Source organism: Maniola hyperantus, chromosome 10 (assembly GCF_902806685.2).
Source record: "Maniola hyperantus chromosome 10, iAphHyp1.2, whole genome shotgun sequence".
In the NCBI taxonomy this organism is placed as follows: Eukaryota; Metazoa; Arthropoda; class Insecta; order Lepidoptera; family Nymphalidae; genus Maniola; species Maniola hyperantus.
In genome coordinates, this window is record NC_048545.1 from 11,533,861 (window position 1) to 11,559,070 (window position 25,210).

General features: G+C 37.5%; 2 protein-coding genes across 3 annotated transcripts; both read left to right on the forward strand.

Moving 5' to 3' along the window:
• The first annotated feature begins 2,616 nt into the window (after positions 1 to 2,616).
• Positions 2,617 to 18,401, forward strand: Karl (lipocalin/cytosolic fatty acid-binding protein Karl). Of its 2 annotated transcripts, none has more exons than XM_069501520.1 (5): positions 2,617 to 2,737; positions 14,385 to 14,493; positions 15,428 to 15,574; positions 16,876 to 17,047; positions 18,188 to 18,401. In XM_069501520.1, exons 2-5 carry the CDS (start codon positions 14,385 to 14,387, stop codon positions 18,339 to 18,341), a joined length of 582 nt encoding a protein of 193 aa, XP_069357621.1. In that variant the 5' UTR covers positions 2,617 to 2,737; the 3' UTR covers positions 18,342 to 18,401. The 2 variants fall into 2 exon arrangements, with proteins under 2 accessions (XP_069357621.1, XP_034828649.1); XM_034972758.2 differs by lacking the exon at positions 2,617 to 2,737 and adding an exon at positions 7,212 to 7,509.
• A 1,674-nt stretch (positions 18,402 to 20,075) lies between these two features.
• Positions 20,076 to 24,999, forward strand: LOC117985955 (uncharacterized). Its single transcript, XM_069501212.1, has 3 exons — positions 20,076 to 20,216; positions 21,096 to 21,279; positions 23,084 to 24,999. The coding sequence occupies exons 1-3, from the start codon at positions 20,130 to 20,132 to the stop codon at positions 23,305 to 23,307; spliced, it is 495 nt and encodes a 164-aa protein (XP_069357313.1). The 5' UTR covers positions 20,076 to 20,129; the 3' UTR covers positions 23,308 to 24,999.
• The last annotated feature ends 211 nt before the right edge of the window (positions 25,000 to 25,210 follow it).

A 25,210-nucleotide genomic window follows, 5' to 3' on the forward strand; every position in this document is an offset into this window, starting at 1 on the left:
TTAAAAAATAAAGAACCGACTGTTAGGCGGTACGAAGTTCGCCGGGTAAGCTATTCTTAATATAAATGTTTGATGAAACTTATGTTGGGGGTCCTTTATTGATCACTGGATGACTACTAAGGCAGTAAAACTCTAGGTTTATAGGTAAGACAAGAAAAGGAGGTTACTACGCCGCAATGCTAGAAGAAAGTGTCGAAAATGTAAGTAAACGCCCACGTAGGTAAACCTTCTCGGCATTAATTATAAACAGCCGAGAATGCTAACGAAGCTCTCACGTACGTGCCATGCCCTTGTGTGTACATTTTCGGCTTTCCGAAGTCAAGGAGAAAGGGTTTTGGCCTTGAATTTTTGAGGTATTTATTGGAGGTTTTTAAAGAGTGTTAAAAAAAAATAAGTCCGTATCGCCATTGCAAGAACTGATAAGAGTTAATAATTATTATACTTGCACTTGATAAATCAGAAGGATAGCACACGAAGGGTTCCGTACTATCGTACGAGATAGGTATAACACTATGCACGTTTTAATTTTTTATAATTTGTTGTAAATGCGACAACAGAAATACTTACACTTTGTGAAAACTTACTCTCAACCTGTTACGATTTACGATTCATGCGACGGGTACAGCCGACTGACAGACAGACGGACAGACGTACGGACGGACGGACAGCGGTAGTTTAGTAATAGGATCCCGTTGGCACCCCTCGAGTACTGAACCCTACAAATGCACAGTTCCTGTAGGTGAAGTCGCGGTTTTGCCCGCTAGCTAGATTCATATAAAAGTAAAAGGTGTCTGACTGACTGACTGACTTACTGATCTATCAATGCACAGCTCAAACCACTGGACGGATCGGGCTGAAATTTGGCATGCAGATAGCTATTATGGCGTAGGAATCCGTTAAGAAAGGATTTTCGAAATTTTAACCATTTAGGGGATAATATAGGGGTTTGAAATTTGTGTAGTCCACGCGGACGAAGTCGCGAGGATAAGCTAGTAAAATATAATTTCCGTTGTCACTTATTAAACTAAGTACTTATTTGACTAATGATTTCCTGATATCAAAAACGACCTATTTCTTCATAATTATAATAATTTTGTCGAAGAGATAACTGACATTTTCAATTTATTAATTTATGCTGCATCTTAACTTTCACTTTTTGTGTCGGTTATGTTTTACAATTTTCTAGTCAAACTAGGTGAATGGAGCAATAAATTAGTAAGTCATTGATTCTACATAAACTTGATATATTAAGGCGAATACGGTCTATATATGCTGATACTTTTTGTACGCTATAAAGTCGTATACCTATTTATCTATATTTAAATATAAAAAGGAAAAGGTGACTGACTGACTGATTTTTCAACGGACTGATACGGCTGAAATTTTGCATGCAGGTAGCTGACGTAGGTTATGACGTAGCATCCGCTAAGAAAGAATTTTTAAAAATTCAACCGCTAAGGGGGTGAAATAGGAGTTTGAAATTTGTGTAGTCCACGCGGACGCAGTCACGAGCATAAGCTGGTTTTTCATTATTTTTTATTCCGATACAAGTTAGCCCTTGACTGCAAATCATATTTAAATTGTTACGTTTTTACACTTTCCACGTGTAATCCTTACAAGGTCTATCAACGATGAACCGTGCTGAGCTCCCAAGGCCGTATCGGATAGTCAAGGCCACCAGCCCACAGACTAATAAATTAGCTGCAAGAGATAAACAGTGACGCGTTAATCCTTACAACCGGAATAGTGTAAAGATAAAGGAAATACGTTCAAGCTATTTTAGCGTTTAAGTTAAATCCATTAGAAAACATTTTGGTATGTGGTCATTTGTGAAACCAGTGCTTCGTTTTCTCAGTACTTGCAGCAGTGTTTCCCAAAATTTTCTTCGGTGGCCTACTTATAATTTTATCCTTTAAATAAATAAATAAAATATCCTTTGCCCAGTTTACTAAAATTATTAACCCGTAAGTATTCTAACAAATTGGTGATTCATCTATAAAAAAAATATATAAATCTATAATTCTAAATTCACCCAAAAAACAAAAAAAAAGTTGTTGGTTCAAGTAGGCTTTAAGATTTTGAACGACGAACTTTTTTTACCGTTTAGATTACCATGGATCGCAGATTTATTTTATTTACAAACATAAATTGCATGGCAGGAAACACAGAAATAGGGCAAAATTATCTGTATTTCTAATATTAAAAGGCTTCCACCACTTGAAATAGTTAATAGTTTAAATGCTCAAGTGGAGACGCTACGCGTAGTAAGCTACCATTCGATTAAGTGAGTGAGGCACAACTTTTTATTGACCATTATTTTTTGCTTTTGAAGTAAACCTACTTAGCGGCGATTGTGTGGGCACCTAATTAATGGCAAAAATGAAACGAGCAAACGAAAAAGATTTTTACGGTCGCGTTACGTAGCTGATACCTGAATTTATTAGCCTGACATTGGCATTGAAGCTACTATTTAGGAACCACTGGCTTAAAGGAATGCTAGGAAAGCGCGGGTAGGCAGTACGTGCTCAGCTTACTGCAGTTCGCCACAAAACGGCTGAATCGATTGTGATTCCTCGACGCAAACTAATTTAGATTCGCGCGAAGATTCTACGTGTATTGTGATAGTAGGTACAAACTTCAAGTTCCTAGAATTGAGTTATTGAATTTTAAATATGCCCCCAAATGGCATGGTCCGAAATAAAGAGCGGAGCGAGACCAATAATAATTAATCTATGAAGTGAGTATTTATTTATTGCATACCTCTGAAGTCTGAGCTCTGACTATCGCAACCTCAGAACAAGGACTATTAGAAGTAGCCCTATTGTGACACTTACTGTTAGAGCGAGATAGCTAAATGCATTAAAGCTCTTATTAGAACGTGACAAAATGATTATGTTTTGTCCTTATCACCGTGGCCACTTTTTTTTGTTTGTCCAAATGTATTTGTACGTGAGGTTTTGGCAAACAACGTGAAGTGAGGTTATGTTGACTCAAGTATTGTAAATAAATAATCGATTCGTTTTGTTGTTTTTTGTTTTTGAAGTTATTGTGCAATGGTGGGTTGCAGTAAGTATACTAGGCTACAATAGCTGAAGCGAACGTTAAATAGACGGAATAACATTTCACAAGTAAGTACGTCCTCTGCTTGAGCGAAAGGGACTGAGGGGGCCACGCTAGTTGCATATCTGGACATATCTGTGATCGCAACCCTGGAGTGCCTTTTCATCTCAACCCGTCGCGGACTATACCTACCTATCAGAATATTTTTTTTTTTTTGTTTTTTTAAATAGATATAGCGAGCAAGCGAGCAGGCGGGTCACCTGATGTTAAGTGATTACCGCCGCCCATGAACATTTGCAGCACCAGAGGAAATATAAACCTGTCACATACTAACCAAGGAAAATGATAACTTTCCTCAGCACTAATATACCATGCAGCGGCAACCAGATTATTATACTATTGGCCTGTCATAAGAACTGTAAGCCAAGGGCGATACTTGATTAGTAATTACATGCACATTAGCTCGTTAATCTGTCAGTATCAACTATTAACGTGTTACTAAATTAGCCACTTTGTAGAGCAATCAATAAACTGTTTTCCTCACTATAGTCCCAGACAGGTCGAAATGGCAACCGGGGTTTGAGGGGGCACGTCATCCGCGCTTGGCCTTAGGGTAGCGACACACCTGCTGAACGTACGACGCCGATACTTCAGAGACTGAACTATCGGTAGTTGTATTTGGTTGGCGTGACACACCAAACGCACCGAACATTCGGACAGGGCGGCGCCGGGCGTATAGTTCAGCGCTTACAGACAGACAGACAGACACACTTTCGCATTTATAATATTAAGTATGTATTATTATTCGGTTCGGTAACAACGTCGTCAAAAAGTCTATCCCTGGTCCAAAGGTGCCCCTCAAAATGGTAGCATAGCCACGCTGCTACATAGAAAAGTATTTTGAATTATTGATAAAGTTTCACAAAAAGTACGACATACCGTTTGTAAGTTATAGTTGGGTACTGTTTTGTCCATTGCCATTTCTACCAATGGCGGCTCTACGTTCACAATGTACGCTCGTACAAACAAATGCAGTGACGTGAATAATAAAGGCGATCCCCTGACCGCCATAAGATAAGGACAAAAACAAAATCGGTGAAAATGAGTTCATAGCACATTGATATAAATCCTGAAAAAAATCCAAAGATACACCTCTGTACATTTCATAAAGTGTGTCTGTTCTTGAAATTTACAAAAAAAATGCAAATTCCATTCGTTGTACTGTTTAGTTGTACTACTTTGATAGTGTGGTGTAGATATACTTTAGAGATCATAATTATCTCTAATAAACAGATAATATCTAGAAAACAGATTCGACTGAGAAAAAAATAATTTTCTTTTCAGTCGAATCGGCTTTCCAAATGCATAGTAAAATTTTGAGCTGCTAATAATTAAGTGCCATCAAGTGGCTGGATGTGGAAGGCGGAGGACAGGGTGTGGTGGCGGTTACTAGGGAAGGCCTATGTTCGACAGTGGATGTCCGTAAGCTGATATGAAGATGATAAGTGTCATAAGTTGGTTTACATGAAATACTTCATCATCATCATGATCAACCCAGTGCCGGCTCACTACAGAGCACGGGTCTCCTCTCAGAGAAAAGGGGTTTGGCCATAGTCTACCACGCTGGCCATGTGCGGATTGGTAGACTTCACACACCTTTGAGAACATTGTGGAGAACTCTCAGGCATGCAGGTTTCCTCACGATGTTTTCCTTCACCGTTAAAGCAAATGATGTTTAATTACTTAAAATTAAAATTAAATAGGTACGAACTTAAATTTTTATAATTTTTTATTTTAACGATGAGTATTTTATCAGGATCTTATTTTAAGCCGATGAGATAAAAATCATAGAATTGTACGCTCTTATTAAAGTTTATAAGCCAGCTTACAGAAAATAAGAAATGGCAAGATATCCGAGTCCTAAATAAAACATTTGCCACGCTTATTTCGAACTCAACATAGAATTGTTAAAGATTAATTATTTTAAGAGTGTGCAACTACATTTCTTGGATAATGTGTATCTATGGCAGACCATAAAAATATTACAAAATTTTTGAACTCTATTACCCAAACAATACGGTTCAGAATGAAGTGGAACAATCAACTTGTGCGGTCCACTATAACACGGGCAAAAGTAAAAACACTTTCTTTGATATAAGTTGAAGATGGAACCGATAAGTTGACATTCCTCGGCTGTCGGAATTTAGTTCTTTTAAGAAATCTAGTGAGCAAATAGCCCCCGGGCGTTGCGGTGAATTTTTTACGACGATTTAGAAGCAGGAGATGAAATTAAGAGTTTTCTCTCTGACGTAGACGTGAGATAGTTCTTAATTATATTAGATAAAGTTTTATATTTTTGAACATAAAGAATAAATAGCTTTTTATTAGTTTCTAACACAGCTATGACATGACTAACAATAAGAGACATGACGAAACTACGAATAAGTAGGTATCCTTTTTATTTCGAAGTTGAAGAAAAAAAGAAGAAATTTTATTTTTCATTTTTATAACGAAATACCAGCCAACCTCCAACTTGTTATTGTATAGTGGCAAGAGAAGAAGATGTTAAAATTCCACAAAAAAATATTCTGGCATAGGTAAACTTTTGACTGCACTTTTGCCGTGAAAAATTGCTTTAGTACACTAAGTAGGTACCTGGGTATGGGTTATGGATATGGACCGAAGAATATTTATATTTTTATTGTGAGTTATGACAATGAAAGATATTAAGTAGGTACCTATATTTAGATGTGTATAAAAGATTTTAGATGTTAATTTGATCCAACCAGTTTTCTGCAAACAAAACAATATTCTGAAACGAATCCGATTATCTACTACCTGACCCAGACATAATATTAAGTAAATATCTATAACGTTCGCAAAGCAAACCTAACAATTTCTAAGACCCCCAACATTTTTTACCTACATTTCGTATGTGGGTTACTAAAACTAGTTGTAAATGACACGAATTTTGCTGATACTTACATTCAGAACCAGTCTGCGATCACACGTGTTCTGGCTCAAATAAATAAATTAGACACGCTTTGTAAATTATTATTATGGGTAAGCCTATTTAGGTATTTAAATTATTTTATATTTTACTACCTTATGCCTGCGACTTCATCCGCGTGGACTACACAAACTTTAGCAACTAAAATAATATTCTTATTAGTCTTGTGTTATCGATGTGTTTGATATTGTTTTGTTGTCTGACCTTTGGAAAGGAATCACAAATGGTTGACACCAAAGTCTTAGACCTACTTAGCAAAGCAGGAAATAAATAAAATCGACCAATGTTTTTTTTTAGTTTTATACTTCATGCCAACGACGCTGGTAACTCAATAGTTAAGAAATAGGGGTGAAACGTAAGAGCTTGTATGTGGTTAGAAATAATATCTGAGTACATAGGTACTAGTTAGGTAGGTACTATGTAGTTTACCTAATGACATTTAAAAAAAATAGATAGGTACCTAATTTTCAATCCAGTTTCCTCTCGTAACTAGCCTACACTAACTAAATAAACATAGAAATCTAAAGTTAGCAAAGGAGTGCTCAAAGCACAGATTTTAATGTATAAGTAGGTACCTACTTATCTACGTGAAAAATAAAATGAAAGTGTAGTGGATTCAAAGATCAGTTTACTTTGAAACATTGTAGGAAAAATGCATCTTCGCTTCGCGCATCTCTGTCGCTTTGTGCTATGAGGCTTAGGATGCCTATCTACTGAAATAGAGTGGAGCAGAGACCTTAGTACACAATATACATTACACAAAGATGACATACTTAACCAATCAACGCGTCATCTATCAATCTGATTTTTATGCATAAAGGCTGCCGTCTACTAGGCTCGCCGTGCCGAGTCGAATCCTCCCCCGCTCCACTTAACTTCAGTGGGCAGGTACACTTAGAGGGCAAAAAACTGTTTGTATCATTGCAGCAACACCACAAGCGAATGAACCACATAGAGCTACCAGAGTGAACTATAAACTACTATTAGATCATTAACCACTACAATACTATAATATTAAACCGACAACCAAATCGGTATCAAAACAAATTAATGTGAGTCAGAGTAGGTAGCTGATAATGGAATTCTGAACGCGTCCCGGCTGCCATTAACTAATGTCCCATACTAAATGATAAGAATTCCCTTTTGTTAGTCCACTATAACCGTTCGAATGAATAATACGCTTACGTCAACGTCCGTGACAAAGATTTTTTTTACTTAAAAAAAGTTGTTTATACCATTTTGCAACTAAAACAAATAAACATTTAAAATTTAACGTTTCTTTCAAAAGTTAACCAATAAAAAGTTTTGTTTATTAAAAAATGTCAAGTGTAATTTATTTTTTGGTGATGTTAGTGACTGCAAATGTGGTTTCGAGCAGAATTGTAAATAACAGGAAATGTCCAGAAGTCCGAGCGGTTCCGCATTTTGATTTGTCGCAGGTAGGATATGTAAGAGGAGAAAGATGAAAGAGAAGGAAGAAGAGCCAGACCGTGGCAGTAATGGTAGGCCAACAAGGTTATTGCTAGGAGAAAGGAGGGGTTTTTAGTCGGTAGGAGTCAGGCACTATGTCCATGTGGATTTTCCCCTACTATGAAAAAAAAGGTAGGATATGTAATGAAAAGTTACCCTTTGACTGCGATCTTACTTGGGGGAACCTACGTAACAGTGTTAGAAGGAAGCGGCTACTTTGGAAGGGATGGAGCAGTTTCCATGTCATACCCATATATTATACCTATTTCTAGTGTTTCTGCTATGGTGTACAATAAAGAATATCTTACTTTTTTTTTTAATGAAAATATTACATTTATCTTACTTTTTATTTAATGAAACAAAACTTAAAGCTAAGCCTTATTTAATTACTAGGTATACAAATCATGGCCGCGTGGAATGGTGCCAAGAATACTGGCTGCATTTCTGCGTTAGACAGCCAGGCTGATCCATTTCGCAAAAAATGAGTCAGCCCTTTTACTTTTAAACATACCTGTAATCGGTTTCTAAGTGACATCGTAACGGCTGCAGAAAGCCACAGCTGATCCTAGGCTTAAAGATTTGTCAGTGAGTACATAAAAAATATACTCGTAGCTACTTATAACTTCAGGGAGTGATGGAACATTATCGAAATTAATGTTCCTGTACGTAGGAGGAAATAAAATGCTTAGAAAATTCTGGAAAAGATAACAATGGATTATGGAATATTTTTGCTGTCAACATCAATAGGTTAAAGTCTCAAGTGACAAGTCTACATATACTTAGTCGACTTCAAATTGCTGTAGAGTTAGATAAAGTAGTTTGTGGACCTACGGTACATTGCCAAATTTAATATGTGCAATGGATTATCTTAGCTTACTACTTACTTACGCAAATTATGTATCAAAAAGTTATAGGTGTAACGTAACGCATAATATATATCTCGTAATATATCTAATTACTTATCAATATTTATGTGCGTAAGTAAAATAAAAGTTACAATCGTTATCAAGCATGCATCCGGCGCCTACGCACCGAATGATTTCAAATGAGTTTTATATATACCTATTTATTACAATTTTTGTGTATTACAAATTATAATACTTACTTACAATGCAGTTCATACAACAGCTTTGTAACAATTAAGAAGACCTATTCAGTTTTTGCAGTTTACGCTCTACCTGATAAAGGCTGAAAATGCTTCTTAGGCGCAACGCAAACCTGCAGAGTAGAGTAGAGTCAAGGGGCCGCGTCTTTTGGGTATGCCTTATTTCCTTTGACATAGAGACACGCCTCCGTATTTTGTGTTCATGAGACCAAGGTGAACCGTATATCAAAGTAAATAAAGCTGAGTTTAAACTTTAAGTTGCTATTAAAAAATACGACTCTACTTCGGCTTCCGTATAGGTATGCGTCAGACTTAAGCGTTTCAGTACGATGCCCTGTAAAATCCAATTATTTAGGTCTATATGGATCTATACACTACAACTTTAGTACATTCATCTTAGGTCGATAAAAACGAATTAAAACACAATATGTTTTTTTACCCCATCAATTCTCTGTCTTCAGAATTTATATTTAAATCTGCATGATTTCTTAGCATTTTGTGTTTCATAAATATTCGATGCCCTGCTTGCAATAGGTACACTGTAGTCAGTACAGTTAGCAAAGACTACCAATATATGTAATAAATAAATCAGCCAAAGAGAATTTAGTGCACCCAAAGGCCGTTTCTCTTTTTATAATTTGTAGACCTATAAATTACGAAAATATGTAAAACACATCTTAATTAAGAGCCCATAAAAAACCGGCTAGGCTTTCAAAAATTCTAGAAAGATGTTAAATGCCTATCTGTATCTAGGTAGATATCTTCAGAGAAATCTTTGCAGCGATCCGTACTGAAAGTTAGATAGAAATAAAGCACATAATCTTTTGTGGCCTTTTTTCGTGAGTGGCTTTGTGTAGGTACTAGATAGGTAGTAGATTGCTGTATAAGAATAAGAATTAGATCAAAATAATCAGTTTATCAAGTACTACCTGATGCCCGCGACTTCGTCCGCGTGGATTTAGGTTTTCAAAATCCCGTGGGAACACTTTTCCGGGGTAAAAAGTAGCCTATGTATTAATTCAGAGTATAATCTATGCTCATTCCAAATTTTGAGCCAAATCCGTTCAGTAGTTTTTGCGTGAAGGAGTAACAAACATACACACACACACACATACAAACTTTTGCCTTTATAATATTATATTAAATAATATTAGTGTGAAGTGTGATTTTGACCACTATGCGTAACCCGTAATGTCTGCAACCCTCTGCGTAGTGCGTAGTGCGTAGTGCGTAGGTAAAACAATAATAATTGTCAAGCTAACAAGAAGTTGGTTAGAATCAACGTCCTCTATGTAGGTAAGCTGTGATAGGCTAATGGTTAGGATGTCCGCCTTCTAATCGGAGGTCGGGGGTTCTATCCCGGGCACGCACCTCTAACTTTTCGGAGTTATGTGCGTTTTAATTAATTAAATATCACTTTCTTTAACGGTGAAGGAAAACATCGTGAGAAAACCTGCATGCCTGAGAGTTCTCCGAGGGGGCTTCACACACCTTTAAGAGCTGGAGCTGGAGATCTCAAAGGTGTGTGAAGTGCACGCACATGGCCAGCGTGGTAGAGTATGGAAAAAAAACCCTTCTAACTCTGAGAGGAGACCCGTGCTCTGTAGTGAGCCGGTGATGGGTTGATCATGATGATGGTGATGATGTTGTGGTCATGGATGTCATAAAGTATAATCTTAACAATGTTAACGAAGTACATCAGTAATCAGTATGCACTGCATTGACACTAATACTTTTTTGGAGTTGCATTTATGCATCAAAGTGTACCTACCTACATAATTAAATTACAGAACCCCACCTTACAAAATACATTCATTCTTATCCAATTTTTACACAATTTATTTGATAGCTAGACTAGACTCTATCAAAACATTTAGACTTGGCCTACCTATTATGTCGCGATTAGAAGAGTTGTAGGGGCTATAAATCTTTGTGATCGATTTATAAAAGTTAATTTTGTAGTCTTGCTGTGGGGGGCGGCGCGCGGTGCGCTTTTTGAAACCCGGAATGCAAATTTTAAGATGAAAAGTTATGGCTAATAAATAACTAACAGCTAACACCAGATCAGGAAATACCTATCTAAATTAATAATGCTGTCTTGACAATCATTTCAATATACTTACCTATTGAAATCGTAAAGATCAGTAGGAGGTGGGGTCAACGTTCAAATCTAACCTTCCGATTATTGTCGTACGGCATATCTACATAATCCTAATCCTAATAATATTATAAATGTGAAAGTGTGGATGTTTGGAGGTTTGGATGTTTGTTACTCAATCTCGCATAAACTACTGGACGGATTTGGCTGAATGGAGATAGATTATACCCTGGATTAACACATAGGTCATTAAATTTTTCTTAGGTACTCTTTTTTTTCTTATTTTTTTTATTTAACTTTTTATAATTTCTAGATTTTACCAGTTTAACCTATACCTCCTAGTTATGAAATATCTTACCAATGGTATTTTTTATTATTTTTAATGCATATAACTTTAGTTTCCTAATACTATCCGTATTAATTACCGAGGTTCCAATTATTTATTGATGCTCCCTTAGGGGTTGAATTTTCGAAAATCCTTTCGTAGCGGATGCTCTCGTCATAATAACTATCTGCATGCCAAATTTCAGCCCGATGCATCCAGTTGTTTGAATTGTGCGTTGATAGATCAGTCTGTCAGTCAGTCACTTTTCCTTTTATATATTTAGAAAAACAAAGGTGTCGTACCCCCATATCTATCGCTATTAGTAAATACCTAGTAACGGTACATCACATTAGCATAGTTTGAGATCACTTGATCAGCTAATTTATATTTAACGACATGCTTTATGCAAATACCGTCGATAGTTAAAGTTGATTTGTGTTTGCAAAATATTCAACGAAAGTTACACATAGCTTTTTACAATTTGTTAAAGGCAGTCACAATATGAATTTTTAAATAGTAGGTAGATAATTATTTCACAAATATGTCACAATAACGTGGTCATAAAAATTATGAATAACCAGCTGATTTTTGTATGCAGCTTAGTAAATACTTGTACCTACAATGAAATGGCCAAATAGTCCTACAAATTTAGTGGCACGTTTTCCCAGTCCTACGCTTAGAAGTTGTCCATTTTACGGTTACAATTTTTTCATTTCAACGAAATTCAGCCTGTTATTAATCAGAAAAAAAATCCCTTGGCGGCTGTTGGACTGTTAGAACTGTCGTGAACAGTGCTGAAAACTTTATAGTGCGACAATGAAAGCTTGCCGGCAAAAAAAATCTATACTGTCGTCAGTTACCTACTTACTACTACTGCGAGGATCTTTAATTTGTGAGATCATCATCATCATCGTACGTCATCGAGTACGTACGAGTCACTACTCAAGATACAAAAAATATAATAATGTAAATAGGTAGGTACCACACTTTAGAACACAATTTTTTTATTTTTTTTATACCTACCATAGATTCAAATTTATTTATTCAAAAATGTTGTACAAGACAAAGACTCCTTAAAACAAGTACACATAAAAAAGGTAGAAACAATAAAAATATGAGAACACAAAGGAGTGCTTTGGCGTCCGTGCTAACCTAACCTACCGTAGGTTAGGTTACCTGTGTTACGGGCGCCGCGGCCTTCCCTTGGATCCATCGATTAATATTGGAGTACAAATTTAAATTAGGCTATTTTAGTAACAATATTGTGTGTGCGTGTGTGTGTGTATATGTGTGTGTGTGTGTGTATAATTCTATCACCTTACAAGTTATGAGCTTACAACTATAATTTAATTTGCGCAATAGCCTGACAGCTTAGTATAATCCTTTCATTAGAAAGTAAAATGATACCTCCACTGTGACATAAAAGGATTACATTTAATGTCATAATAACCTTTACGGCTGTAACATTAAGAGCTATTGTTACAAGACTATTTTGCTCAGCAAAAGGTTGCATAACTATATTTTATGCAAATGAATGCATTGAAACCAGAAACTTATTGAAACGTCAACTTAAGACTGTCCTGTAGGGCGATTGTCTAAAACCTGCATCAATCATTATTACAATCTCAATTGTTCTGATTGGCTGAATTTGTGCGATTCTTGTTGCAACAATGCATTGTGGCCAATAGTGAGCGAGCAATTACCAATCAGAGGTGATTGCGATCGTGACATTGTATAGCTGTCAAACAACCGCGGTAGGGCCACAGGTTAGATTTGCATTGTTCCAAATTCAGGGTAAAAAAACATGTTTGAATCAACTTCTAGTATTGCCTGCTCTCACTTTGATGATATTCTTACTAGGTAGTTCTATTGTACAAAATATATAAACCAAACTCTTCTTGCTAAAAAAAATTATGAGACATTTCACCGCGAGGCGATGAATAGCCTCATCTGGTGACAAAAGGGCTGGCTCATTTTTTGCGCAACGGATCAGCCTGGTTGTCCAGTGCGGAAATACAGCCAGTATTCTTGGCACCATTCCACGCGGGCATGATTTGTACAATGACTTTGGATTTGTATAGTAATTATTATATAACGCTAATTTGCTAATTTTAAGTTTTATTCTAATTTTCAATATAACTTAAATATTGTAGAGGTGCAACCTCTACCGTTACTTGGCTGGCAGCTATTAGGAAAACTTCGCAGCTGCCACACAACAATATTCAAATTTGGAACGCAGTAGAGAATCCTCCTGGTCACGCACGTTACGAGATTCCACATTCCCTATCATCCGCTCGTCACGTCAACATCTTCAACCATTGTATTATATAAAGCTCGCGAGCCTGTCTGTATTGTACATAACATATCAATTGTAAAGTGTAAAATAAACATCATTATATGTAGCTGGTTCTTCATTACATCAACCCTTCAGCCACAATATAAAATAAAACTGAACTAAATTGATAGGTCAAAATCTAGTGCTATCCTGGTCCACGAGGCAGAATGTCGATTCAGTTTAGTTTAGAAATTGTACTATAACAGAATTAAGCCACTCTGTTGTTGGGATGATTTTCTAATGGCTCTATTGAAACAGAACTAAGGAAATGTAGGTACAGACTTTCAAAAAGAAAACACTGAAAAATATGTTAATCTGATATTATTATTTGGAGGTGTCATTATATCATGATGTTATTCCGAAATTTCTGATTTATCTTAGTTACTTCAACAGTTATATTTGAGCGGGGCTTGGACGCCTTTGAAATCCTCATTCTTTTTTCTTAAATGTTTTTTAAACATTCCCCTTTCCCCTCCAACTAAGCGCATACCTTATGCTAGAAATAGGTACAACAATAGTGCAACGAGTGGGGTTTGATGAACCGCCGATCTTTTGGATTTCAGTCCGCTCCTGTAACCGTAGAGCTATTGAGGCTTCAACTTGCCGTTTCTTTATGATTAAAATCTACATCACCTAACTACAATGAAAACTCAAATATTATAATGTTCAAAAGAGATTTTTTTAAAGAATACCTATTAGCCAAGTTTATCATGCTGACTAATATTCCAATTTGCCCTCCAATTAAGCGTAAAGCTTGTGCTAGGAGTAGCTACGATAATAGTGCAAAGGGTGGGGTTTGAACCGCCGACCTTTCGGTTTTCAGTCCGCTCCTTTAACCGTTGAGCTATCGATACTCGGCTTTATCCGAGAGTTGGATTTCAAAAAGCAAACAAAATAAATAACATTTTACTTTAGAAGCAAAATCTCCGTAATGTGTTATAGCTATTGATATTTTATCAGGAAAAAATATTCTCTTTGCAGATGCTAGGAAGCTGGTTCGTAGTAGAATACTATGCAAGTGAAGAAGAAGCGCTTTCTTATAGCTGCATGAGAGCAGTGTTTACAGAAGATGACCATGTGCAAGCTGAAGGTAGGCATTAAGGATTTACTTAGCACAACACAACTTGAATGGGCAAGATAGCAAATACAGTAGGTAGGTACGCAGCAATAATGTACATCGATCTTTAGAAGGAAATAGCGGATTTGCAGAGCATTATCTCTGTCGTTGAGACCGACAAAACGTCATATAGGTATGAGTGACAGAGACAACGCTCTACAAAGCCGAAATGTCATTCTAAAGGCCGATGTACCTACATTATTTTCTGCCGCGTACTGTACCTAAGTAGGTACCAGTGGCGTGCAACTCATAGAGGCATAAAAGCGCTGCTTACCCAAGAAATAGTTAACTCGGTTGAAATTACTCAATGCTCATTATATCCTTTGACTTGCTTACCTGACGACTGCTTACCCGGGCTTTAAACCCTATGCACGCCACTGGTAGGTACCTGGTATAGTACGTTTCAATGAGGGATAGGCTAGTTCCACCAAGAGAACCTGGTGATAATAATTGCTAATGTTACATTATAGGTAAATTGCTCTAATCTGAAAGAATTTAAAAAATTAATACGGTCTATCCTGTATCTAACTACCTTATGTAGTAAACAACAATACCTAAGTTTCAGTGCGGCTGGCACTATTCTCCAGTCTAGATGGCAATCGGGGTATGAGGCGAGGGGACGCCCCTCACAACCGCACAGAGCCCACGCTCGCCCGCACCGGGGCGTCCCCACCCTGATTGCCATCTCGACCTGTCACATACTACAGGTATTAGCTGCAAGCCTGATCCTGAGGAGACCAAGGTTGATCAAAATATTGACCAGGAGTCAAAATATTATATGTTTACTAAATAAACTAAACTTAATTAATTATTCTTGTTTATATTATAGAACAATTACTTAACTTCATGAGCCTGGAAGACAGTGTGGTATCTAAATCAACAATTGAATAGAATTTTATATTTTCAGATGGCACTATCGAATGGACTCCGGGTGTGACCATGAACTTTACCTACCGCTTCGCCGACGACCCATTGGATGAAAACCTCTTGGGGAATATAACCTGGAAAATCGATATGAATGAACCTGCTCATTGGACGCACTCTGAAATTACTTGTAAGTTGAAAATCTTCTGATTCGTGTGCTCACTTTTAAATTCATTAAGGCTGAGATCTATAGAGTGCACTTTGACTTTGCTCAGACTTTAGATTGATTTAAAACAAGACAGATTTATGTGAGAGATATAGCTCTGTCTTGTTTTAAATCTGTCTTGTCCGCTCAAGTCAAAGTGCGCTCTTGAAATCTCACCATAAGAGTGAAAAGAGTTTTGGCCAAGTGCGGATTGGCAGACTTCACACACCTTTGAGAACATTAAGGAGAACTCTTAGACATGCAAGTTTCCTCGCGATGTTTTCCTTCACCGTTAAAGCAAGTGATATTTTAATTACTTAAAAACGCACATAACTCCAAAAAGCTAGAGGTGCGTGCCCGGGATCGAACCTGATTAGAGAGGCAGCTGTCCTTACCACTAGGCTATCACAGCTTCTTCAGCACAGGGTAGGTACTTACTTACAGTATGCGGTAGAAAATAATGTACATCGACCTTTAGAAGGCGATAGCGGATTTGTAGAGCATTGTCTCTGTCGTTGAGACCGACAAAACGTCATATTATGTGTATGAGTGACAGAGACAACGCTCTATAAAGCCGAAATGTCATTCTTAAGACCAATGTACATTATTTTCTGGCGCGTACTGTACTTATTGTCTTAATTGTAATTAATGTTTATTAATACGTTAATAATTGTTGGGCAAAACGTTGTTGGCTTGCCCACTTTACGTACCAATTAAAAATTAAATTGAGTTAAATGCGTTTCCGTTTTGTATAGGACTTTGTATACTTATAACTTTTTTTTATATTAGGTACGATAAGTATTACCATACAGTATGTTTATCCTACCTAATATATACCTGCCTGAATAATTCAATAATAATTGCGCATTAGAATGCACAATTAACGTTATCTAATAGGTAATTGCATTAGGTGTGCCATTCCAACAGCAATATGAGGTAACAAGGATACATGAGTTTCTTTAAAAGTTTCGGATTTCTGCGATTTCCCAATGAAAATATAATCGATATCAATTTACAATACCTACCATTCTGTTGAATATTGTCATTTAATAGGTGACTTTTCCTTAACCTCCTTCCTTGTGCCCACCTCGTGTCTGAATGGTTTACTGAAAATATGGACTTCAGATATCTATGAAATTTCTAAGCCGGGAAACATTTCCTATACAAAACATTAGATATGTAAGTATTTGGCGAAAAATCCGCCCCACAGAAAGAAAACCACTGATCTGTGAAGAATTTGATAACATGTAATGTGAATATTTGGATAAAATAAGTTATTTGTATAGATGACGGAATATACAACACCTATGTCCTGGACACGGAGTACAAGACCTGGATGCTGTTGCTGCATTGCGCTGAACAGAGAGAAGGGGCCAGATATCTCAGCGCCTTCGTACTCTCACGGACCACAAGTCTACCCAAGAATGTGATGGCCTATTTAAGAGATAAACTTCCCAGGTAAAGCAAAACTAACACGTGATTACTAATTAAGTACTAACAAGGTGGGATCGCAGTCAAGGGTTAACTTGTATTGGAATAAAAAAAATATAACTTACCTACTTAAATAAATTCTGGGGAGCAAAGTTATGGCGATGAGAAAAAAGGAATGGAAAGGTTTGAGTAAGCTTATCCCAAGAATCCAAGTTTATTGATGTGGCACTTGGCTTATGCCTACATAAAATAATGTGAGTTATTTTAGGATTTTTTTAGCCTTGTCAATATCGTCTAGGGCACTATTTGCTTATAAAAACTTCTCACGTTCCTAATGTTATAAATTATAGTTTATCATCATTCGTAACATGTTATATAATGGATTCCCGTAGGCTAGTAATAGCTATACAATAAGCCTAAATTAAGCCTGAAGCATGTGCTTGGATAAGAAAAAAAACATTTCAAACATTTCAAAATTAGAGCAATCATTTTTAAATCGAGCCTCCCAGCAAACGCAAAGCCGTACTCTCAAACTGCTTCTTGTAGACGTCCAACATAATGTCGTATAGAAATTCATATTTTTTATAAAGCCAAATTATGGCTTTTGACAGTGCCACGGTCAAAATATATGATTTTACTAAATTATTGTTGTATCCCATCCACTTTATGGAGTGCAAACGAACATCGTGAGAAAACTTGCATGCCTGAGAGTTCTCCATGTGCCTGTCAATCCAGCGTAGTGGACTGTAGCCTAAACTCAACTAATTCTAAAAGGAGAGACTGGAACAAAGTAGTGAGAAAAACACCTTGAGGAAACCTGCATGTCTGAAATTTCTCTGTCCATAATGTTCTCAAAGGTGTGTCAAGTTTGCAATCCGTACTTGGCTAGCGTGGCGGACTATGACCCGAACCCTTCTCATTCTGAGAGGAAACTCATGCTCAGTAGTGGGCCCTATCAGGCTGGATCGTAGTCAGGAATCTATAGTACGCGACAGGTCGACATGGAAATCGGGGTGGGGAAACCCTGATACCCGCACAGCCCCCGCGCTAACCCGGAACGGGGCATCCCCCCGCCTCATACCCCGATTGCCATCTCGACCTGTCACGGACTGTAGTTGTATGGGAATAAAATAAAAATAATTCTCTTAATATTTCTCATTCCTCCAGGTACGACGTAGACGTCAAATACGTGTTCCAGATCCCCCACAACAACTGTACGGATAAGCCAGCCAAGGCAGACTATTCCCCCATACTGGTCGAGGTTGGCAGCAAGATTCCAAGGAAACCTGGCGTCACCTACAAAATCGGCTATGGATATTGATTCAAAATCTAACGTGTTTTTATAATTTTTTTGTCGAAATAAAATTTATTGTGCCATTAATTTGACCACATTTATTTGACCGACTTCGTCCACGTGGACTACACCGAACTCCTATTTTACCCTCTAAGAGTGGCTATGCACTCATCCGATCTGAGTCCGTGAAAATACGGATATAAAAAACTAGGACCGAACTCCGATATCGCTTACGCACTTATCCGATCTCTGCTCCAAATTCAAGCTATTCAGTGGACTGGACATCTTTGAGAAATCTACGTCATAATATATCCGATTTGACTCTGAGGCACATCCGAGATATTTCCATGGATGACGGAGAGAACTCGGATGACGGAAGTCGGATGTAGTGCGTAAGCTACCGTACAAATAGTTCTCTTCTTACTTCTCTCTCTATTAGTTCAGTATCTTAGATGAGGAATGTGCAACAGCCAAAAAACCTCAAGAATTTCAGGATGTCAAGCTGAAAAATGTACACAATCATGCTAGTGAGATAGACTGAGAGTCATTGGTAGAGTTAGGAAGATGTTTAACAATAAAATTGATCTGTTTTAAAAGAGGGTAAACTCTTCAGCGGTAGCCGGTAATAAGTTATTTAATCGACAGTGCGCAAATAACGGCTGAAATTGCAATTCGTTTTGGTACCTATTTAAATAGTAGTCTTATTTAAATTAACATAAAACCTGCATAACCTTCGAATGCATTTGAATAATTCACAGAACTGATAAAGTATGCAGGTAAGTTTTGACGACCTCCCTGGCGCAGTGGTGAGTGCTGTGGTCTTATCAGTGGTTGGTCACGGAAATTTTGAATTTTGTAATTTCCTCTGGTCTGGTCAAGTGGGAGGATTAAACCCGTGGCTAGTTAACACCCTACCGGAAAAGCCGTGCCGCCAAGCGATTTAGCGTTGCGGTACGATGCCATGTAGAAATCAAAAGGGTATCCGTATGGGTTTAATAAGAACTACCATACACTTCCAGGTTAGCCCGCTTCCATCTTTCCATCACTGTATCATCACTTACCACCAGGTGAGATTGCAGTCAAAGGGCTAACTTGTATCTGAATAAAAAAAGAAGGTATTTCATTCCACATATTCCACGGTATAATTAATATTATGCTGGCACTTAGTGTCCGTAGCAAAATAAGTAGACACGCACCTGAGTACACACGTACACGGTGACATTCAAACTTGACCGTGTCCAAAACAACAATATCCAACTTAAATTAACGACCATTACAAGTTAAACAATTGTTTATATTATGTAAAATGTGAATTTTCATAACTCGATGAAGGAGAGGCCATAGATTAATACGAAATAGAGCAGACGCTTCGAAAGGCACAAAGAATAAAAGAATAAGAATAAAATGTATTTCATTTTGGACAATTTTTTTCAATTGCCACGTAATTTTGATATTGTGAAAGATTTTGAGATAAAATCTATCAAAATTAAGATATCAATTTAAAATTAAATCAGTGATGAAAATTCAGCCCCCGTTACAAATGACATGACATCTATTATTTGCGCTAACACTCAGAGTGAATAATAAGATACCTAATGTAAAGGAGCGCACCAGTCACATTCATAAGGATGTGAAGAAAATAGCACAAGATCAGAAACTTTTTACGTACTGACTGACTATGATGAGAGATGATTTACCTGTAGTATGTATATACTTAACACTATTTATTCTTTGGCCTGTAAACATCTATTAATATTTCAGGCATCTTGCGCAAAGCATACTTATAAGTTAGAGAGGAACCATTGCAGTGTTTTTATGAAAAATATTACCAACATGGGTTCGCTTCGATCGTGCGTGTTCGTTTTAGTGTTGTTTGTGCAATTGCAACTTATTGTTGGAAAGGTTTGTTTCAGTTTCAATTAGTGGAATCTCATTTCTACATACCTAGATCCTACATAGTTAAAAGTGGAATTAAGTGTCATGCAGTCCTTTTCACAGTGAAAAGACTGAAAATTCGAAGTGTAACACCAAATTATTTTGAAAATAGCTTTCTAATAAAATTACTCTTCCGCCAAGAAAGTGTGAGGATACCTAGTAGTGAGGGTTGAGCTTGAGTGTGAACTGTGAACGCATAAACTGGATCGTTTCATTTTTAGGGTTCCGTACCTCAAAAGGAAAAATTGAACACTTATAGGATCACTTTGTTGTCTGTCTGTATGTATGTCTGTCTGTCTGTCTGTCTGTCAAGAAACCTATAGGGTTAGTACTTCCTTTTGACCTAGAATCATGAAATTTGACAGGTAGGTAGGTCTTATAGCACATGTACGGGGAAAAATCCAAAAACCGTGAATTTGTGGTTACATCACAAAAAAAATTAAAATGTGTTCATGAAGAAATAATGAGTTAGGTATTTTCAACTGTACATTCTAAAATAGATTTTTATGCATTATAGTTTTTGATTTATCGTGCAAAATATCAAAGTGGCCCTATAAGGGTTCCTTTTTTCCTTTTGAGGTATGGAACCCTAAAAAACGCAGCCTAGGCAGTCCGCTTAAAATATAGAGCGACGATAGTTGAAGAGCAATGAATGGAGTAGAATCGCTAGAGATAGCGAGAAAATGTGGAAAAGTTTAAAGAAAGCTGTCACCTAGAAAACGCGTTTTACAAATTACGTAGTAAACATACATAAGTACATATAAATATACGTACATATTTTATCTATATAGCATGTCAAACTAATTAGTTTTTGATTTTAAAATAACTAATAAAAGAATTTTCCAGCCTTTCTTAACAGACTTATTTTGTGACATCTTCTGCGATGACGACGATGACGTAAGCACTACCACTAGCACAAGCAATGAGGATGACTGGGACATGTTCGGGCTTTGCGTCTGCGGTACCCGACGACCACCCGGAGCTAGGAGGCGAGGTCAAGGGATCCCTTCGAATATTAATATGAGATTACGTAAGTATCTTATCAATGATCAAAGATCAAAGATCACGACATGGCTGACACGACATCACAACGGGTTGCGAAGCTGAAGGCAATGGGCAGGACACATAGTTAGATAAACCGATAGACGTTGGGGTCCCAAGGTGCTAGAATGGTGACCTCGCACCGGGAGGCGTAGCGTTAGAAGATCCCCCAATAGGTGGACAGACGACATCAAACGAGTCGCAGAAAGACGTTGGTTTCAGACAGCGCAATACCATGGAGTGTGGAAGTCCCTGCAAGAGACCTATGTCCAGCAGTGGATGTCTATCCGTTGAGAATGATGATGATGATGAAGTATCTTAACTCTAGCTTTGAAAACCAAAATTTTATATATTTCATGTAGAGCAACAAGTGTCTCTTGTATGAGCTACATCTGTGACTACCAACGCGAACGGTTCGGAAAGTTCCCACTGAGAAAAGAGTTAAGGTACAAGTCCGAGATGGGCTGTAGACCGCAAATTGTAACTGCAAACTGCAAGCGACTCCACTGGTTTCTATCAATCTGTATAAAATTGATTCCGAGCGCGGTGACATACAGACTGCATAGATTTATAGGAACGAGTGGCGTTGCATGCAGTTTGTGGTTGCAGTTTGTGGTCTGCAGCCCATCCCGGAATTGTACATTTATGTGCGTTGTAAGCAATTAAATGCCTATCACTTGCTTTAATGGTGGAAAACATCGTGAGGATGCAGGTAACATGCCTGAGAGTTCCCCGTAATTTTTATTATTCTCAAAGGTGTACTTATAAAGTTTGCTAATCCGCACTTGGCTAGCGTGGTAGACTATGGTCAAAACCCTTCACACAAAGGAGACCTGTGCTCTGTAGTGAGCCGGCGATAAATTTTTTATTATGTTCTTGCGGATGAAATTGCAAACAATAACTAGTTAATAATATGAATAATGCATATTGCATAGCTCTTCGTCTGAAAGATAAAATAAGAGGTATTGTTCTGGATTAAATTTGCAGAAAAATAAGTAAAAATGCAAATTAGGCAAACTGAATTTTACGCTTCCGCGTCTATCCATAACATATTTATTCAGTTTTCAACATTGTTTTTAAACTAGAAAATTCCATTATTGTTGGTTTTTCATGGTCGACTTTTAGTTTATTGGAACAACGTCTGTAACAACGTGAAAATAAGTAACAATGATGTTTGAAGTTTAGATAATATTAAGTACGGTTTTAGGAAAAAATACCATTTATAACCGACTTCAGAAGTTTTTTGTTGTATATTTTAGAATTAAGATGTATGGATTAGTATCGATAAAGCTTGTCGGTTTGTTTCCAATACGGTTCTTGCACCGATTCAGTAATTATAATATCTAATAGTGAAGTGAAGGATTCTAATAGTACCTACCTACGATCAGCGTGTGATATAGGTGCAGCGCAAATTGGTATTGCAACGCATGTGAGATAGTACTTAGTATATTATAATAGCTAGCTGTGATAGCCTAGTGGTTAGGACGTCTCGCTCCTAATCGGAGGTCAGGGGTTTGATCGCGGGCACCTTTTCGTAGTTATGTGCGTTTTAAGTGATTAATTAAATATCACTTGCTTTACACTTGGAATACATCATTTATAAAACCTGCACGCTTGAGAGTTCTGCATAATGCTCTCAAAGGTATTTGAAGTCTGTCAATCCGCACTTGGCTAGCGTGGTAGACTATGGCCACAACCCTCCTCACAAAGGAGACCTGTGCTCTGTAGTGAGCCGGCGATGGGTTGATCATGATGATGATGATGATGATATTATGATTTTATCCTTTTTGCAGCGCCATCAGCAAATGGAATGAACTTCAGCATGACCAACAACAACGGAATGTGGTCGTTCAACTTGGACGCTGGCCCCAACGGCCCCAATGGTGGCATACCCCCTGTTGGCATTCCCCCTGGTGGCATGCCCCCTGCTGGAGGCCCCACTTCAGTCCCTCCCACAGCTGGTGGTGCGACCACCGCTGCTCCAACAACTGCTGCTGCCACCACGGCCAAGAAATAAACATCCAAAGCTACTGTGGAATAAGTTTACCCACTGGTACCTATAGTTCTTGCATTTCATGAAGGCTACTGACTCATGCTTGTGCTTATCGGTATACTAGCTTATGCCCGCGACTTCGTCCGCGTGGACTACACAAATTTTAAACCCCTATTTTACACCCTTAGGTTTGATCTTTAACTATGAGATTTTAACATGAGCTTAATAAAATATGTCATACTGCTAATTGCAAAAATATTAACTACATAACTTCTTTATAGACACTTCAAAACTGACAGACTTTAATACAAATTTCAAACCCCTATTTTACCCCTTTAGGGGTTGCATTTTGAAGAATCCTTTCTTAGCGGACGCCTACGTTATAATAACTATCTGCATGCCGAATTTCAGCGTGATCCGTCCAGTAGTTTGAGCTGTGCGTTGATAGATCAGTCAGTCAGTCAGTCAGTCAGTCAGTCAGTCAGTCAGTCACCTTTTCCTTTTATATATATAGACGTAAGGTACACTAAAAGTGTGCGTTTGACAGCGCTTGCTCGCGACTGATTGGTCCGAAATGCACGCACACTTACGCAATGACCATGTAAACGACGTTACCACAAGTAAAGTTCAGTAGCCTTCGTGAATTGCAAGAACTGTAGTAGCATAGCATATGGCGTCCCTATCCACTATATTCGTACACCGACCGCGACCCATGAATATATGCATATACTTCAATAATTAATGCATGCATGGTTTTGCTTTGAGTTGGAGCAATCGTAAAAATGTTCAGCAATTCTGTCCTGTCATCATCATCATCCACCAATAGATGTCCACTGCTGGACATAGGTTTATTGTAGGGCCTCCCACACGCCACGGTCTTGCGCCCGCCTGAATCCAGCGGCCCTCTGCGACAAGTCTAATGTCTTCCGTCCACCGGTGCGAGGTCGCTATTGCAGCACTTTGGGACCCCAACATCCCAACGGAATTCTGGACGAGAAGATGTCTCAAAGCTTCCTGAACGCTAGCCAGCCTGTCCTGTAGATCGATCATAATTCATAACATAGGTAGTGTACGCGGAATATGTTTGAGACATGCAGGCTAGGTACCCGCGTGCGAATGCGTCAGTGTGCTAAAGGCGATAAAAGAAGCAGTTATAGAATACTGTAATACTTAGATGCGCGGAACCCAGTGAGTGTGCAAACATATTGGATACGCAGCATTGTGGATCATTTTCAATCAATACAGTCGATAGGAAATGATTTCTGAGTGCGGGCGATTTCTAAAATGGCCCATATTTCAAGATTTTTTTTCAATTATCGATAGAGATTTTTAAAATACTGGTTTTGATTGGTTTTTTTCAGTAATTAGCTTCTTGTCTATAGAGTTTTCCTATATTCTGCGTATTTGTGTATCGATCGGTTTTCCGACGAAAGAAAATTAAAATACATTTTTCATGATATATGATTCCATGATTATCTAAGTACTTACCTACATATTTATTTAAAATTAATCTAACTTCGAGTGCTTGAGTATATTTGAAGTATGTAGGTTTTGCCATTTTCTTTCTAGTTTAGTAAGTAGGTACTACGTTTAAGTATAATTTATCTATTTAATAATAATAAATAAAAAAGGCGTATTTTCAGTTAGTTATTTTTGTTTAAAAATAATATTTTGAAGATTTGATGTTTGAAGGAAAATAAAATAATATTAAGTCTATTTTACTAGAAGTTTTATTTTACCTGATTTTTTCTGTTCTTACGATACCTACCCTACCTATTTACAAAGCCCGGATCTTTGGTATCACGACTTCGCGAGAGATTAAAATACTAACAGCTGCACTCAGAGTCACTAATCGTTAGGTAGATACATAAGATTGAGTTAAAACGAGACAGGTTTATGTGAGAGATATAGCTCTGTCTCGTTTTAA